This window comes from Cydia splendana, chromosome Z (genome assembly GCF_910591565.1).
Source record: "Cydia splendana chromosome Z, ilCydSple1.2, whole genome shotgun sequence".
Lineage (NCBI taxonomy): Eukaryota > Metazoa > Arthropoda > Insecta > Lepidoptera > Tortricidae > Cydia > Cydia splendana.
Genome location: NC_085987.1, coordinates 24,993,371 through 25,009,822, shown reverse-complemented (window position 1 = coordinate 25,009,822; position 16,452 = coordinate 24,993,371). Strand labels below are relative to the sequence as shown.

Here is a 16,452-nt window from a genome sequence, read left to right as displayed (position 1 = left end):
ACACATTTCGCAAAACGGATTCAGAAAAAAGTTCGCAATAATTTACTAAATTCCACAGAAACAAAGTCTGAATTGCTATAACAAATCACAAAATTCGATTGGAAACGACTATTTTATTATTTATCGCAAAACAAAATAATAGAACGTTAGAATCATAAATCAACCAGGACAGAACCTAAACTGAATATTTCTGAAACGAGTTCTAAGGCAAAAGCAGATATAATCAGGTAGTGTAAAGGAAACAGATTGATTGATCTGGAAACACTTAATGCTCGCCGTGGTGATAATCATTAAAGACATTTATATTTGTTATGTTGAAACATGCGTCTTAATAAATACTTTTTGATTGATTTTATATTATTTGCAGCATAATATCTGCATACATATCAATTCGCTAAAATGCTTTCTAACCATAATAAGGGCTTAGAAGTGGTGAATAACTTTATTCATCAGTTCATCACTTGTAAGTCTAGGTACTTACTTTTTAGAAAAATAATTAGTGTAATCGCAATTTTAAAATGAACGCTGCTCCGCCAAGGTGTTCATCTAAATATGACGAGGGTGTTCATTTTAACACTGGTATTAATTATGGACATACAAACAATACAATCAAACTGCACAGACGACCGATTTTATTCGGTTTTCTGTGCAGTTTTAGGCGAAATATTAACTGGCGACTGAGGTCATAATGCCATCTCTTTCAATATTGCCTGGTCTAAACGCGGTACACACCTCACACTGAAGCGGATATGCACGCCGCTCCGGTTGTGAGCGAGACAGCACTATGCGCGTATATAGTTCTGTCCCGTTCGCGCCCCGGGGGGTGCGAATCCGCATCCAATGTGAAGACCGCCTTAGTGTGAGGAAGAGGTAGCTTTATGACAGGCTTTAGGGATTGGCACCAGAGTTGAGGTCATCAATCATTCACTTCAATTCTACTGCCTACCTCTATAGCCAAAGATAATTGATTCTGGTAGAGGTAAAGTCTAAGTAAGATAAAACGTGTTCTTAGTTTGACATCCAAAACAGATGGCGCTGTACTACGCCATATGTATTACGGTCACTGAATTGTCAAACGTCAACTTTTGACAACGGGAATTACCGCAAAATGTATGAAGCTGTACAGCGCCACCTCGTTTGCCTGTCAAATTCCAAACACGATATTGTCTTAGATTTTACGCATCTTACTCAATCAATGTATCTTTGCTATAGCTTACTCTCGAGGCAATTTTTGATACCAATGTCATTTCAGTTACTATTTAAACGAACAACTTAAAAAAATATAGATACCTACCTAGGTGAAATCATCATCACCTACATTTTAAGAAAAACGTCAATATTTTACTAGGATGTTTTTGTTTGTAAATGTCAATAAGCACAGTTAGCCAAATACAGCACTTGCCTCCACCACAAAAAAAAATCGTAAACTAAGTCAACTACGAATATTAGTGTCAAATTGTCAATTCTTCTGCCCTCTACAACCACACTTAAACTATAACAACTTCAGCTATAGTTTTCAGTTGGTACGATATGAAAGCAACTTGCCTTTGTACTGCCCATCCTGTGCCATAAATTTGTGTTTTGTACAATAAAGAGTTTATACATACATACATACATACTTTCATATATTATATCACTACACTCATGCAAAAAATGAATTAATGTATTTTGTCCGTGACGACGCGTCAATAGAACTTTTCCCCACAGGCTTGCCTATTGTGAAACATATGGTATTCTTTCCTTATCAATAAGGCGACAGTAAGCCACGGGGGATGTGGGGTAGTGTTAACAAGGCTTTTAAAGACCGTATCGAAAATAAAGCAGACAACTTTAGAGTAAGTCTATTTGTATTGATTGAGCAACTCAGCAACATGATATTCGTTTCAGCTTGCAGAAAAGGCTGCTATTCGTCAACAGAAAGCAACGGTTACCAACCGTATTGGTCAGACTTGGAAGCATGCTTATTCTGCTTGACACAACAGGTACTCGACCGATTTAATGGTCAATTTAAAAATATAATCAGCTTTGTAGATGTAGGGTTAGCACGAGTGTGCTGCGACAGTATCTCACGAGCGAGATAGATTACCGGTGGTGGCGCTACTGCGCCAAATTCCTTTTCGGCATAACCTCTTTTAAATAAAAATTCTACGGTGACTACTGGCCACCGAGACGTGATGCTGACATATTGACAGACTGACAACTGACTTCACTTGAACATTAATTATAGCAAGCTACACATCGAAACCATATTTATGAGAATAGCAATTGTGGCCCACTAAAGTTGATATATCGCTCCCGCCACATACCACAAAAACATATCACATCCGCTCAAGAAGATTTAAGACTTTAGTGATTTGACGAGACTACGGACTAACGGGGTAAATAAGCCACCTGCGAGTATACATTTCTCTTAAGATTAAGAATCACAGTATCGGCTCCAGCCCCCATTAAAAATTTCCCGTTTCCTCAAAATTCTACAAGTCTACGACAATCTTCATCAACCCGTCTTTTTCTAAGTGTAGGTATAAATTAGACAGAGACGGACAGTCTAACTCGTGAACGAGATACTGTCGCGGCGTACTCTTGCTAGACCTACTGGTATAAAGCATTAAGGAAAAGTACCGCTAAAACCATATATACGAGAAAACTATACGATCACAGTATGACAACAAAAGATTTCATTTGTTCAATTGTTCAATACCACCCGTATTCCACCAGTCCAATTTCTTTGTCCAATGTCATTGCCTCTCACTCTCTCAATAAAGCAAAATGTGAGACGCAATACACATTGGACAAAGAAATTGATAGGTACCACCCTTATTTACGGATTTCATTTTTTTAAATAGACTCTCATTATGGTATTCCATTTCAAAAAATACTATTATGTGAATACTATGAATATTGCCATGAGTGCGGGAAAAAACTGGGGTTGCATCTTATTTATAGAAGAGCACAAGATAGCTATTTCATTTAGCTGGACTTCGGACCTTTGTAATCAACAGTGAATGTAACCAAGCCAAAATGGTATATCTTTTAGATAGAAAATCATTGCTCTGAAGCAAACTGGAACAGTTGGAGGCTGCTACAAAACGGTAGCTTCAAAAATGTGCATTTCGACAATTCAGTTGATGAAACTAAAACAGTGAACGTGGCAGGTATCTAAAAAAAGTAAAAATATCACAGAAAAGGTCATGTAAAACCTAATAAAAAAGAAAGTTCGATAGGCGATTCCATTCTGAAGTACATTTTTAGATTTTTGACTTTGATTTTATTATTCGAGAAAAAATACCACCTTTTCTAACTAGCATTCGTTATAATAGGACGGGTAGTCATCTCATGCGCGAAATACTGACGCGACGCACTCGTGCTAACCCTACAGGTCAGGAATATAGTAATTGATCGACACATCTCGCGGCATAAACAACCAACATTTCTTGAGTAAAAAAGTTATAATTGATAAATTATGTCCGAGTCTCAATGTAGTAATATACTTTAAATTTAAAACACGAAGAAAAAAAATTTTGAAGTTGTCTGCTTTTTTTATATGCTCCTTAGGGTCACTTGCACAGTCCCACTAACCCTGGGTTAAGCGCGGTAACTGTTATTTCAGCGACAAATTGTACTGGTAACCATGGTAACTCCACTCCGGGTTAGTGGGATGGGGCAACTGGCGCTTTAGTGTAGTAAATGAAGCAAGTTGTTGTATGAAGACCCATGCATTAATTTCTCAGTCTATGAAATTTTGCTTGGTTATTGTATAGTATGAGCCGAAACTAACATATAAATATCCAAAAAAAAACACTAAGGTATTTATACGTAAAATTACAAATCTGTTTATATATTGAACTGAGTAATTCCTCCGTCCAAAATTATTTTACCAAATAAGTTATTTGTATCAGTATGTAATACTAGAAAAAAATCTAAAACTTTTGTCAAACATGAGAATACTTTTTTAAGATAATTCCTGTTTTTGTCGCTCATTATCATCGGAAAATTGCGCTGTAATTTTTTCCTTCTTATATGATCTTAGAATATAATCTGGCGTAGTGGGTAAGAAAATAAAAAAAATATCCATACCCAAATTTATGTATTTTAGAACTATTCAAAACTGAGAGTGGAAAATTTCTCAGCCTGATTTCTTTTTAAATATATACTAAGTAGTCACGTATACACTTAAATCCAAAATATCCAAAAGAAATATCATCCCTTGTACACCCCGCTCCCTACACACTGCTCCCGATATATTTAGTTTTTAATACGCTCGTTATTTTTTGGATGTTTTTATAGTTGAATAGAAAGACAACTGTGAACTTAATTCAGTAAATAAAATGAATAGAGAAATTTTTCACAGCGAGTAAAAAGGGAATTTCTGAAAATAGTACAGTTACATGGTAATTTTTTTAGATTTTCATTTTGTAGGTATAAAACTGCAATAAAATGGCATTCCAGTGAAAAAATTAAACGGAGCAATTTTCCGGTCCAAGACACGCCAAAAAATTATATTTTATTAATATTGGTATTTCTGCTGGGATATTTTTTTTGATATGTCATATATTGTTGCAATACGTTACATGAATATGCCCGGTGAAGAAAGTTTGAACGGAGCATTTTTCTGTAAAAAGATATTAACGATTTAAGACTTTAGGTATTTACTTTAATTCTATTATTATTATTCTTTGGAAATTTATACAATACTTTTTATTTATTGATACTTTATCATACTGTAAAGTTTGTTCTGGCTGAGGAATTACTGCGGGGTCCACTACCTTTATTTACTACACTACTTAGTGAAATAAACTTACGCAACCAGTAAGTAACTGTTGTGGCCTTAACAGATGTTTAGCACCTACCTAGTTAATTTTCTAACTTAACACAAATAAAGTCAATATTTAAGACACGGGTGCAGTCAAGGTATTCATTATCTACACGGGTAAAGTGCCAAAATTATGTATACACGACCTTATTGCCAATAAATTAAGGTAGAGTGTACATATTTTTGGCACCTTGTCCGTGTCGATATTGAATACCTTGACTGTACAATTGTACATATACCCACACCATCGGATTGGTGTTTTAAATATCGATTACTTTTTATGTTATTAGGTATAGCAAACTGCATTCTTAAGATGACGAAGCGTGCACAAAACTGACTTATGTTTCTAACGCTCCGGCCGCGAAACGGACGCACGACGCTGACGACGACCGCCATATATTGGTTTATCTTCGCACATATCATTAGTGCTCTAAAATGCGTTCAGAAACCGTAGGAAATGACCAGGATTATTACAACCAATTTTACTATGAGAACTTTCTTGTCTGTGGTAGTAGGTAAAATTTGTACTTTAATGTTATTATAGTATCGATTTTTGTAAGGTTATGAGTTTAAATTTGGAACAGCTGTCAATACTCATGTGGGTCTCTATTCTAGTATCTATAGATATTGTAATAGTTATCGATTCGAAACGTCAATTCAGTATGTTTTTTTTAATAATAAACCGCACGACATTTGATTTCGAGTGACATGAGAATAGGGACTTCATTCGTTTGTCTATGATTATAAAAAAATCGTCTTGACGGAGGATCGAATTGCCGATGCCGCCATTCATTACTATTGTCATTTGTTGGTTGGTTTTTTGCTGTTACGAAAGTAGAATTGTGAAAAGTTGTAATTTACATTTTAGTTGAGAATATGAGTAATGACTCCGAGAACGATATGAACACTCCGCCGGATATCGTAAATGCAGCCAGGATTGCAACAAACTGCCAAAAAAATCGAGAGCCAAATACGAGAAGGCGTACAAAGATTTTAAAGAATGGAGAATGAACAAACGCACTACTTCGATGTCCAAGAAGTAACCGAAAACGTATTATTAGCGCCAACAAGAATTTTATAATCTACAGTTTAGTGAATGTGTCCAAATTTTTAATAAAATTTTAGTAACTGTCCGCAATACAAAAACAAAAAAGCGCCGTACTTTCGCAGTAACTAGAAGTTACTGTGAAGCAATTGTTAACGTGTCAAACCAGATACTAAAATCAATTCAAAATAAAGAAATCATAAATATAAACATGCCATTAAACTCTTCAACTTCAAACCAAAACCCTCCCACTACAATACAACCAGGACCATAAAATAAAATATATCCCATTTTTTCAATGTAAATGTCAATTACAACTATTATTTTGGCCCAAAATTATTTTAAGTACCTACTTATTTTTATTTGGTTTTATTAAATTTCTAAACTATGGGATTCGAAATCAAATTTGGACGGTTTATCAGCTGCAATGGTACTCCAAATCCAATCCAATGGTACCCACCATTACCCACCAGCTGGTGGAAAATTACATGCTGAAACTCAAGTGTCTAAAGAACGGTTAGAAGCACCTACAGAAGCATGTCCAGCAGCTGGACAACCAACAACAGGCACACAAGGATTCAAGCGGCGACATGGAAGACCTGAAGAGAGTCCGAAAAAAAAAGGACAAAAACCCAGGGATCGGAAACCGAATCATCCACCAGCACGTCTTACCCGGGTGGAATAGTAACAGAACCATCCAGGCGACCCGCACCCAGACCGGCGGTGCGGCTGACCAGGCCCGGGTTCTCAAGCGCCGCAAATACCCGTCCTTACTTAAGGACTACGAGATTGCGGCGCTCGCAGTAGAAACAGTGGGCCCTTGGTCGGCGGACATGCAGGCCTTTGTGAGGGCTCTGTCGGCACGGCTGATTGACGCCACAGGAGATTCCAGGGCTGGCGCGTATTTCTCGCAACGAGTCGCCCTGGCGGTTCAGCGAGGAAACGCCGCCAGAGTAATGGGCACCATGCCACAGGCGGACCTGCTAGATGGAGTATTCTTTTTATGATTAGGTTTTTATTTTATAGGTTAGTTTCTTTTATTTTAGTATTAATTTTAATTTGTTTGTAGTTTTAGTTTATTTTAATAAGTTAATTTATATTTAATATGTTATTTAAGCCCCTTTGTTATTTGAATAAATAACTATTACTACTTACTATTATTTTTTAATGCATTATTTTAATATCTATAGTATATAGATATTTTACAGGTAGCACTAGTAGCAATGCAGGTCATTTCCCTACGGCTTCTGAACCCATCTTAGAGTATTTATGATATGTGTGTAGTTAAAGTAGTGTATGCGACTGTACCTACCTACATAATTAGGCCTTAAAACACTCGTGTGATCCTATTATGAAACATACTGACGCTCGTTTCATAAAACCATACTCGTGTTTTAAGGCCTCTCATTATGTATCAGTTGCATAAACTATTAATAAACAACTATCGGCGAAAGCCCTAGACTTCGCCCTATTTCACAAGTTTCACATGTTTCGCCGCCGCACGAAAGTCCTTTGAGTTTGCACACTTCGGATTAGGTGGCCGAGTGAACCGCGCACTTCTTAGATAAATACCAATATAATTTTTCGTGCTCATCACACAGTAAGCTTTACATGATGGCATGAGTACTGGTATTAGCTTTGTCTAAACTCTATTTGAACAGGTCAAAAAATATAAAACCCCGCTGTCTTTAACTAAGCCCTAATAAATCATTAGAACTCCTTTATTTCTTAACCTGTTTTGAAAAATCATTAACTGAAAGGAAAATAGTTATTTGTACAACAAGAGATCAAAGTTTGATATTTCTTCGAGTGCTTATTTTGAGTCCCGTGCAAGCGAAAGATTCTATAATAGATTCACGAGCGTAACGAGTGAATCTAATTTATAATTTTGAGTGTAGTAAGGGACTTAAAAGCGCACGCGATGTAAATAACTTTGATCTCGTGTAGTACACAAAATTTTTCACCTGAGCAGTGAGAACATACCTATTAGACAATTTGAAAAATGTAATCCTTCTTCATCACTTAATACCTATGCACTCATGTTTTCTTAAGATATACAAACAATTAAGTTTAATTACCGCAATCGAACACAAAAACAAAAAGTAATAATAAATTTCAGTAAAATCATATGGAAATAACGAACATCAACTGACACTTCAATCGCCAACTTTTTTTGTAAAAAAAAAACTTTGTAAGAGACGGTCCGAATTGCGGATACGTACTATTTGTCAACTATAGTAGAAAGTCTTAAAAGTTAAATAATTAATTTTGCGTGATATTCTGTGTATTTTTTGAGTTCATTATTTTAATTGTGTTGTACACAGTATTGTAACCAATAAACGCTTTTTCATTTTCATTATCATTTTCAATTGTACAATAAAATAGGTACCTACCTAAAATATAGTATTTTTGGCAGTTTTTATCAAATCTTAAACTTTATTTTTATTAATTAATTATTAAGAATTCATACTCGTACGTGGTTTGGAACGATGCGTTCTGAAGTTTTTCGGGGGTCTATTATAAACCGTCAATATACTGTTGAATGTCGTTTGAACTTTTTTTTGTCTGTTTCTGTTTGCTAACAGTGTGAAATCGCATTTTGCTCACTGTTTTTAAGAAGCAAAGTACCCCTGTTCGAGCTGCTGAGGTGAAAATTCCATTTTTGTCTAAGGGCAGTACTGATAATAAGATTCATAAAGAAGTCCTTGAATTTAAAAATACACCACTCAACAATTAAGGTAAGGTGGGATAAGACAAGACAAACAGGATGAGGATTCCATACAAGTGATAGTCTTACCCCACCTTACCTTACACTGTAAGGCTTACAGTGATGAACAAAATAAATCAAATTCTTAATAATATATTTTCTCACATAAAAAATACATTTTCTTATACAACTACCAACTTTTATAAACTTCACAACGTTTTGACTTTATAAAAACGTGTAGCACATTTAATAATCTACTAGTATACTATTCATACAATAAAAAGCAATATCCTCTTCCTCCTGAGGGACATCAAGTTGGGAGTCTCGATGTGAATTTTAATTCTATTGTGGTGAGATTCCAACTTCATTAGGAAAGAGTTTTGGCCAAAAGGTGTCAAGTCGGGCGATTCCGCGGCCGGCACCCTGACACCACGAGGTTGGGCAATACATCGCAGTTCAAGTTTAAGTTTTAAGATAATATTTTATAAGATGCTAGTTTTATTTGTCTATATTGTCGAAGATCCCTTAGTTACAGATAACAATGAATACCTATTCCCTATCTATCCCCATTTATTTTATCAATATTGACATACCTATGCTTCACTACCTACACAACAAGCAATTAATTAAATACACCTACACAACGAAATATACAGACTGAAAATAAAAAAAACAAATGAGTCATATTGTGCCACTCTCGACAATTCTTAGGGCCGAAACAGAATACTACCGATATTTGTAATGCTTTCGAAAATTGTAATATGTAACTGGCGAATAGTGGACATACCTACATAAATAAAAGAATGTCATCTTGAGCTGCTGAAAAAACGTAGGACAGGGTCAGTTTAATTGCGAAAAAGCATTACTTGCCTTGAAAAGGGTGGCCTTTGGAGTCTTGGTAATCAGACTAATCAGTATTGTATACTGATAAAAGCAGTTTCGAAGTATCCAGACAATAAATCCTTGAAGGGCCGAAAGCTTAAGATTTTCAGCATGATAATGACCCGAAGCACACAACAAATGCATTAAAATGGATGGGTGCCACAATCGCCCTAATCTAAATTAATAAAACAAATAAGTAGGTACATTAAACGATTCCTACTTCAGGACACTGACAAAAGCTTGAGACCAAACCGACCATGAAATGTTACATCATTACTATCACTTGTTGAAAGCGTGCCTCGAAAATGAGCATCGGTGATAGAAGCAGAACGAAACCATAGACCACAAAATCTTAGAAAGTTTAATTCGTGTTTATGCCAGTTATATTATATCTCCTGAACAAATATTAATTACCAATGTTTTTATATTTATGTTTCTTGACTGTTATTATCTGTATTTAAAAGCAATGAAATGTGCTACAAGTTTAGATATATTCTTGAATGAAGTGTATTAATGAATATTCAGGAAGTGGGATTTTGAATGTCACAGGGCGAATATGATCAAACTAAAGTATACTATGATATATAAAATATTGCATTGATTGATGCGATGCCAGTCAATAACAATATCTCAAATGTTTCAATAGATGTTTTAGTCTGTTCCGATTCGCCCTGTGATCCGATTCGCCTCGGTCTACCCTACAGTCGACAGCAGATATAGTTAAGCGGGTGAGGTATTCTAAATGATGTACACACGCTTTTATTTTCATAAGAAAAAAGTTGTGTTGAGTTCATTTTGAATACCTTGCCTGCTTACCAACTTCTGCTGTTGACTATATAAAAAAATATTTTCCTGGTTTATTTTGTCCATCACATTACAACTATATGCAATAAATAAATACATACATATATATATACAGCGTGTATTTTTAATATTACCTCAAATCGTAACCAAACGTAGGTTTTATATGTACTATGAACCGATATTGCAAGGTAATTTTAAGTTAGTCTTAACCACTAAAGCGTAATGAATTTTTGAATATTTATCGAGCAGCAATGTATTGCGTACACTTATTTGACACATGGAAGAAAAGGGTCTAGTATTGTTTAGTTATTATCGTTACGTATTTCCTACATGAGACTGCTTGGCTGCCAAAACCGAATCCTTATTGCGTTTAAACATTTTTTTATGTTAATAATATTAACTAGCCAAATTAAAGGCAAAGAATTCTTATTAGAAAACAATCATGACATAAGTCATTTTATTACAACGTTGTCTTGCAACGAACAAATCACAAAGTTTCATCTCATACTACAATTTTTTTTTAAGTCTTGTGAAATTTGCTATGAAACCAATGATTCTACTATTAAATTAGCATTATTTTAAATTACTAAGCACTGTAAAGAAGATAGTAAATAATCAACAATCGGTTGACAAGTCAACGTCAATCCCACGCTTCAACCCGATACCTACCACAGAAATAGCTACCTACTTTAATAAAAAGTTTGTTCAAGGAGTATTCACTTCATTCAAAATTAAAGTATTAATACAAACTACCAACCTAAAGATAGAGTCAGACCAAGAATAGTTTGCAGCGGATTTGATAGCCCACGCAGTGAGTGTTATTTTAAACGTCAAACTTCTATGAAATTATGACGTATAAATGACACTTGCATTGCGTGGGCTATCAAATCCGCTGCATACTTTTTTTGGTCCGACTCTAACTAATTTCAGCAAACTCGACAGACTACGCATTACTGTTTACTGGCTGGTAAGATATGATGCTATTAAGCACAAAAAAGAAAATAATTTGTTTTGACGTAGATTGTCTCGTAAATCGGTGTCGATAACTTCCGCACACAATTCCAAGACCATCAATATTAGTTCTCAGGAACTAGCCGAAATGATTTTAATTTATGGCGAACCTGGACGAAGTGGGCGGCGAGCCATAGCTTTACAGGCAGCGATTTCCAGATCGTAGGGTACGTTTACAAACTTATACCAAACTCAATGTCGGCTATTATTGACAGCAGTTAAAAGTTCTGTTATCAGTTGTGACGTCACGCCAGTAAGGCAAAGTAGCGATACATTGCGTGCTGAATTATTTTGTATGGAAAAAAATATAGTTAAAGAGTTTTTTTCTTGCAATATCGGTTCATAGCACGAACGCCTACGTCTGGTTAAAATTTGAGATTATATTAAAAATACACGCTGTATACAGTATTCTTGTCATTAACAACCGTAAAATTATTCAACAAGTCAAGCATTTGAAGTTTAATATCTTCAAATGGTTGATTCGTTGACGAAAATACTTTATGAAAACCAGCGGAACTCCTCTACGACTAGTACGTTTTGTTTGATAAGGTGTCTAATAGTACCTACGGTTTCAATCCCAGACTAATTTAAACTACGGAACCTTAAAAAGTACCTAATAGCAATGGTCCCATACCCACCAAGCTTATCCAGGGATGAATAAATACAAGTGGAAGCAAATCGTCCTACGAATGAAAAATATATCCCCGTCATATCTCTGGCCCAATATTACAGGGTTCTATGTTACATTTTCAAGATAGTTGAAATTCGACTTAATGTCACTATGACAATGTTCAAATTTCAATTCGATAAAAGTGAAACATAGTAGTACATGTAGTAGTAGTATTGGGCCAGCGATATTTCTAAAAACTGCCGGTTGGGACAACTTTGAGTTAAGAACTCGAACTCCACTCGAGAGCAATAGTTTCGGGTCACTAGCATTTACTTTAAAACGAAGCTGACGTATTGAAATGTATTGAACATTATAGACAAATTAATAATCCTTAATTACACGTATAAAAACTTATTAATTGACGTGTAGAGTTAGACCAAGAAAAGTCTGAAACGATTTTGATAGAACACGCAGTGCAAGTGTTATTTATACGTCATAAACTTCTATGAAATTTATGACGTATAAATAACACTTGCACTGCGTAAACTATCAAAATCGCTGCAGACTTTTCTTGGTCTAACTCCAGTAAGGCATGAAAATAAAATATAAACAAACTGATCGTTTTTTTTAATTAGAACTTCTATATTTCGCAACCGTCTTTACTTTTGTTTTTGTTCTATCAAAAAATGTATTTGTCGTACAGCAAGACGAATTTATGCACGCGAACACTTGGATTGGGCGATTAAAGATTGGTCAAATGTCATCTTCAAGGACGAATCAAAATGTATGCATGTATGAACATGACGGAAGGCAAAGGTGTACAGAAGACCAGGAGAAAGATTTATGCAAGCCTGTATTGAAAAAAAGATGGCATACGGACCACCGTACTCGTGTGGTTCGGTACTCGTGTGGGCTGGAATTTCTGCGAAAAGCCGAAGTACTGATCGAAAATGGTACTCTGAATGGCGGAAGACACGTGGAAGAACTAAATGAGCACATCGGTCCATGTATGCCAAGACTCGGTGAGATGCGATTTTTATGCAATCCTTTCGGAAATTGTTGAAAAAAACGTAAATAATACGATAATTGTGAACAGTGGACATAAATTTAAGAATGTCACCTTGAGCTGTTGAAACAACGTAGGATGCTATTTTTATGCGCGATAACGCCCGTCCCCATAGGTACTGCTCGAGTAGTACCTATGGTATGCAAAACAGAGGAATGGGATATCATTTCCCAACAGAGTTCTAGAAACTTGCTGTACAGCATGCCGAATCACATTGCAGCTGTGCGGGCAGAACAAGGGGGTACAACCAAGTATAGTCTGTTCGGAAAGAGAGGAGTCGTGAAATGTTTGGAGCCCAATACATTCCACGATTCTTCTCTTTCCGAACAGACTCTATTTATTATTATCTCTAGTATTATTTGTATCTCCTTGGATATAGTTATTATTATCTGTGTCAAAACTAAATGTAAATATAAAATGTTCAATATTTTCAATTTTGGTTTTATTAGCAAATGTACGCCTTTTTTACATTATCGTTTTTAACTAAATATATAAAGTAACAGTAATAAATATATTGTATTAGTAAAATTGTCTACAAGGTTCAATTTCTTTAGCTTAGAAGCTTTATTAAGATATTCAAATGCTAGTGACCCGAAACTATTGCTCTCGAGTGTATATAAGCATCTTACGATCTCTACTGAAGTGCAACAGACCGTCTACCTTAAGTTGCATACTCGCGCGCGAGTCCATAATTGAAGTCGCGCAAGATGTATGGAGTCGCGCGCGATAGCGGAATTCATGCTAGCAGGTCTGATATACGAAGGGCAGCACAAAAATAATCAATGTAAAAAATATATGGGCCAAAAATAGTGACTGAAATGCATCCGTAGTTGGTTATTATTATTTTTTTATTTTTGAGACTCACTTGTCTTTTGTTTATCATCATTTGTCTGTGATTTCTCGAATATTTGCAAGAAAAAACAATGTTTTGGTCCAAGCAATTTTAATTTAACTGTGAAAGTCTGGAAGATTAACGCTCCTAGTGGAAGATAGATTTGCGCCGTTACGAAAGAAAATGTAACCAAAGTAAACAAATATTATTAGAAGACACACGGATGAAGCAGTGGGAGATAGCCAGAAATGTGAGCATTAATAAAGAACTAGTATATCAAAATAATTCACGTGTATGTGAACATGCCCGAGCAGTTGCGTAGCGTCAGTAGCGTGAACTATTCTAGCCGTGGGCAAAGTCGCATCTGCGAGGCCCTTTTCTTTCACTGTGCCCGAAGGGGCCTCGCGCGAGGCCCCTATTGGGGCGCGAGGCCGTGGGCGACGGCCCACTTCGCCCACGCCTAGCTACGCCACTGTGCCCGAGGTGAGCGCAGTGAAGGCTGGGTGCTGCGGAAGTTAACGGCGTTTCACAAGGACAGACGACTCAGATGTTATGAAGAGTTTTTTTTTGGAAATGAGTCGTGGGTAATAGGAAGAAATTATTTCAAGAGTGATGACTTGTAATGAGACCTAGTTTCGACACTAGGATCCCAAAAGTAAACGAGAGCCTTTTACAGTGGAAGTTCAAAAATGTGAAACATCTTCAGAAACTTGAAGTTCGACTGTCGACCAGAAACACTTATGGTTTTAGATTAGAAACAGAAGGAATTTTGCCGATTGAGATTGATTATTTACCAAAATGCACCAGTTGACACATGCGACAAAAGACAGGAGTGGAGATAAATGAAGCAAAGGAATTTAATTTCTTTGCTTAATTTACCTCTTTACCTGTTTGTGAAAATTGCTATGAAAAAAATAGGTTTCGATACCATTGACCACATAACCTACAAGTCCAGACTAAGCCCCAAACGACTATTTGAGGATTTACTCTCCCTAGAAAGATATCCGACGACTAAACGCTGCAGCGTTATTATCTGCAGATAATTAATGACCGAAGCTTTTTGACCAAAGACATAAGATTTTTTTTCATACGTCATATTTGATAAATGTAAAAAATGCATTTCACTAACTAAGCGATTACATTGAAAAGGAAATGAAAAGCTACATAATAGTCTATTTTATTTCTTATTTAGGTAGATTATTTTTCAGCTGCCCACGAAGATCATTAAATAGTCTGAAACTCCGTAAAGAAACGATGTATCCTAACCGAGTTTAGGCTAATTGGGGTTTCGGCTTAATTGTAATTGCCATAAGTGCACAAGTGTGTAGAGTCATGAGTGTCATGGGTATCGTCTTGGGTCGTCCCATTCGTTTTTCGTCAAGTTCTTAAATTAGTCCTATTTTGCTTTCGTCACTCATTCTACATTCGTCACAATCGTCGGTGGCTTTCAATGTAGAATGAGTGACGAAAGCAGAATAGAACTAATTTAAGAACATGACGAAACACGAATGGGACGACCCAAGACGATACCGTGTCATGACCGGCTAATTTGTTGTTTTTTTTATATGGGTTATAAGTTTTTTGGGCATTATTGTCAAAGACGTGCTTGCTACCTTTCGGGGCTTCCGAAAGCAATGTGTGTGATTGTGAAATAAATAAGGGCTTTGTTACCTCTCGGAGAAGCGTTTCCCGCAGATGGGGCATTCGTGGCGCTTCTCGCCGCTGTGCACTCGCTTGTGCCGCTTGAGGTGCGAGCGCGTCATGAGCGCCAGCCCGCACACGTCGCATGCGTGCGGCTTTACCCCCGAGTGCGAAAGCTTGTGCATCTTGAACGACGACGTGTGGATGAAAGACTTGCCGCACAAGTCGCACTGAAACGTGACAAACTCACGGTTTACTCGCATTACATACTAGATATAAAACTTTCGCGTTTTAAGTGTTTTGACGCAAGTTAGGTACACTGAGCTTGTTCGCGGATGACTGATGTCCCAGCAAAATGTTAAAAAGTATACATGGGTAAATTTGTGCAACTACCCAACAAAGTCTATTGAGATAGTTGGGGATAGACATCACAAATTCAACCCACCCTCCACAAGTATATTAATAATTACTGTCAATAGTCTGACACAAATAAATTCGCGATAGACCCGTAGCAAATTATGATCTAACAATAGTTAGAGTTCAGGCTGCATCAGTATACTCTATGTAAGCCCTCGACATAAAGCATTGTTGAAGCCTCGAGTCCTTGCATTCCTTTAAGGGGAAGGGGACGACGTCACGTGACCGCTTCTCCATACAAACGTAGTATCCAATTTTCCTCTTTGGATATTTTAACATTTATAATAGAAAATATTTTTTCTCTAATATGCTCGGAAATGTTCACCTTATTGTAGCAAAAATAGGACTTGTTAGACCAGCAATGTACAGTGAATTGATATTGTCCGGTATTGAAACAAAAATCCTGATGCTAAGAGGATACCGAAGCCGCTGATCTCATACGCGTTGTTGTCCGTTTATAGGTTCATAGGGATTTGCTGGGTAGACAGCTTAACCTTTTCCACGCCAACATATTGGCACCGCAGGTTCAACGCCAATGACGTATATATGAGTCGTAACAAAAATAGCGTTTAAAAAGGCTTATTATTAACCGGGCAACTAAAATATTAAACAGGAACTTTCACT

At 36.4% G+C, this 16,452-nt stretch overlaps 1 protein-coding gene and 1 long non-coding RNA gene across 2 annotated transcripts in view; one reads left to right on the top strand and one right to left on the bottom strand.

Annotated features, from left to right (window-relative positions):
* Window positions 1-16,452, top strand: part of LOC134804928 (uncharacterized) — a 273,322-nt gene that overhangs the window by 25,578 nt on the left and 231,292 nt on the right. The window lies entirely within an intron of this gene.
* LOC134804782 (zinc finger protein 37-like) overlaps window positions 1-16,452 on the bottom strand; it is a 58,827-nt gene that overhangs the window by 31,764 nt on the left and 10,611 nt on the right. Inside the window, exon 6 of the mRNA XM_063778018.1 lies at window positions 15,442-15,641. Coding sequence (XP_063634088.1) covers window positions 15,442-15,641 — 200 coding nt within the window. The remainder of the gene's footprint in view (window positions 1-15,441; window positions 15,642-16,452) is intronic.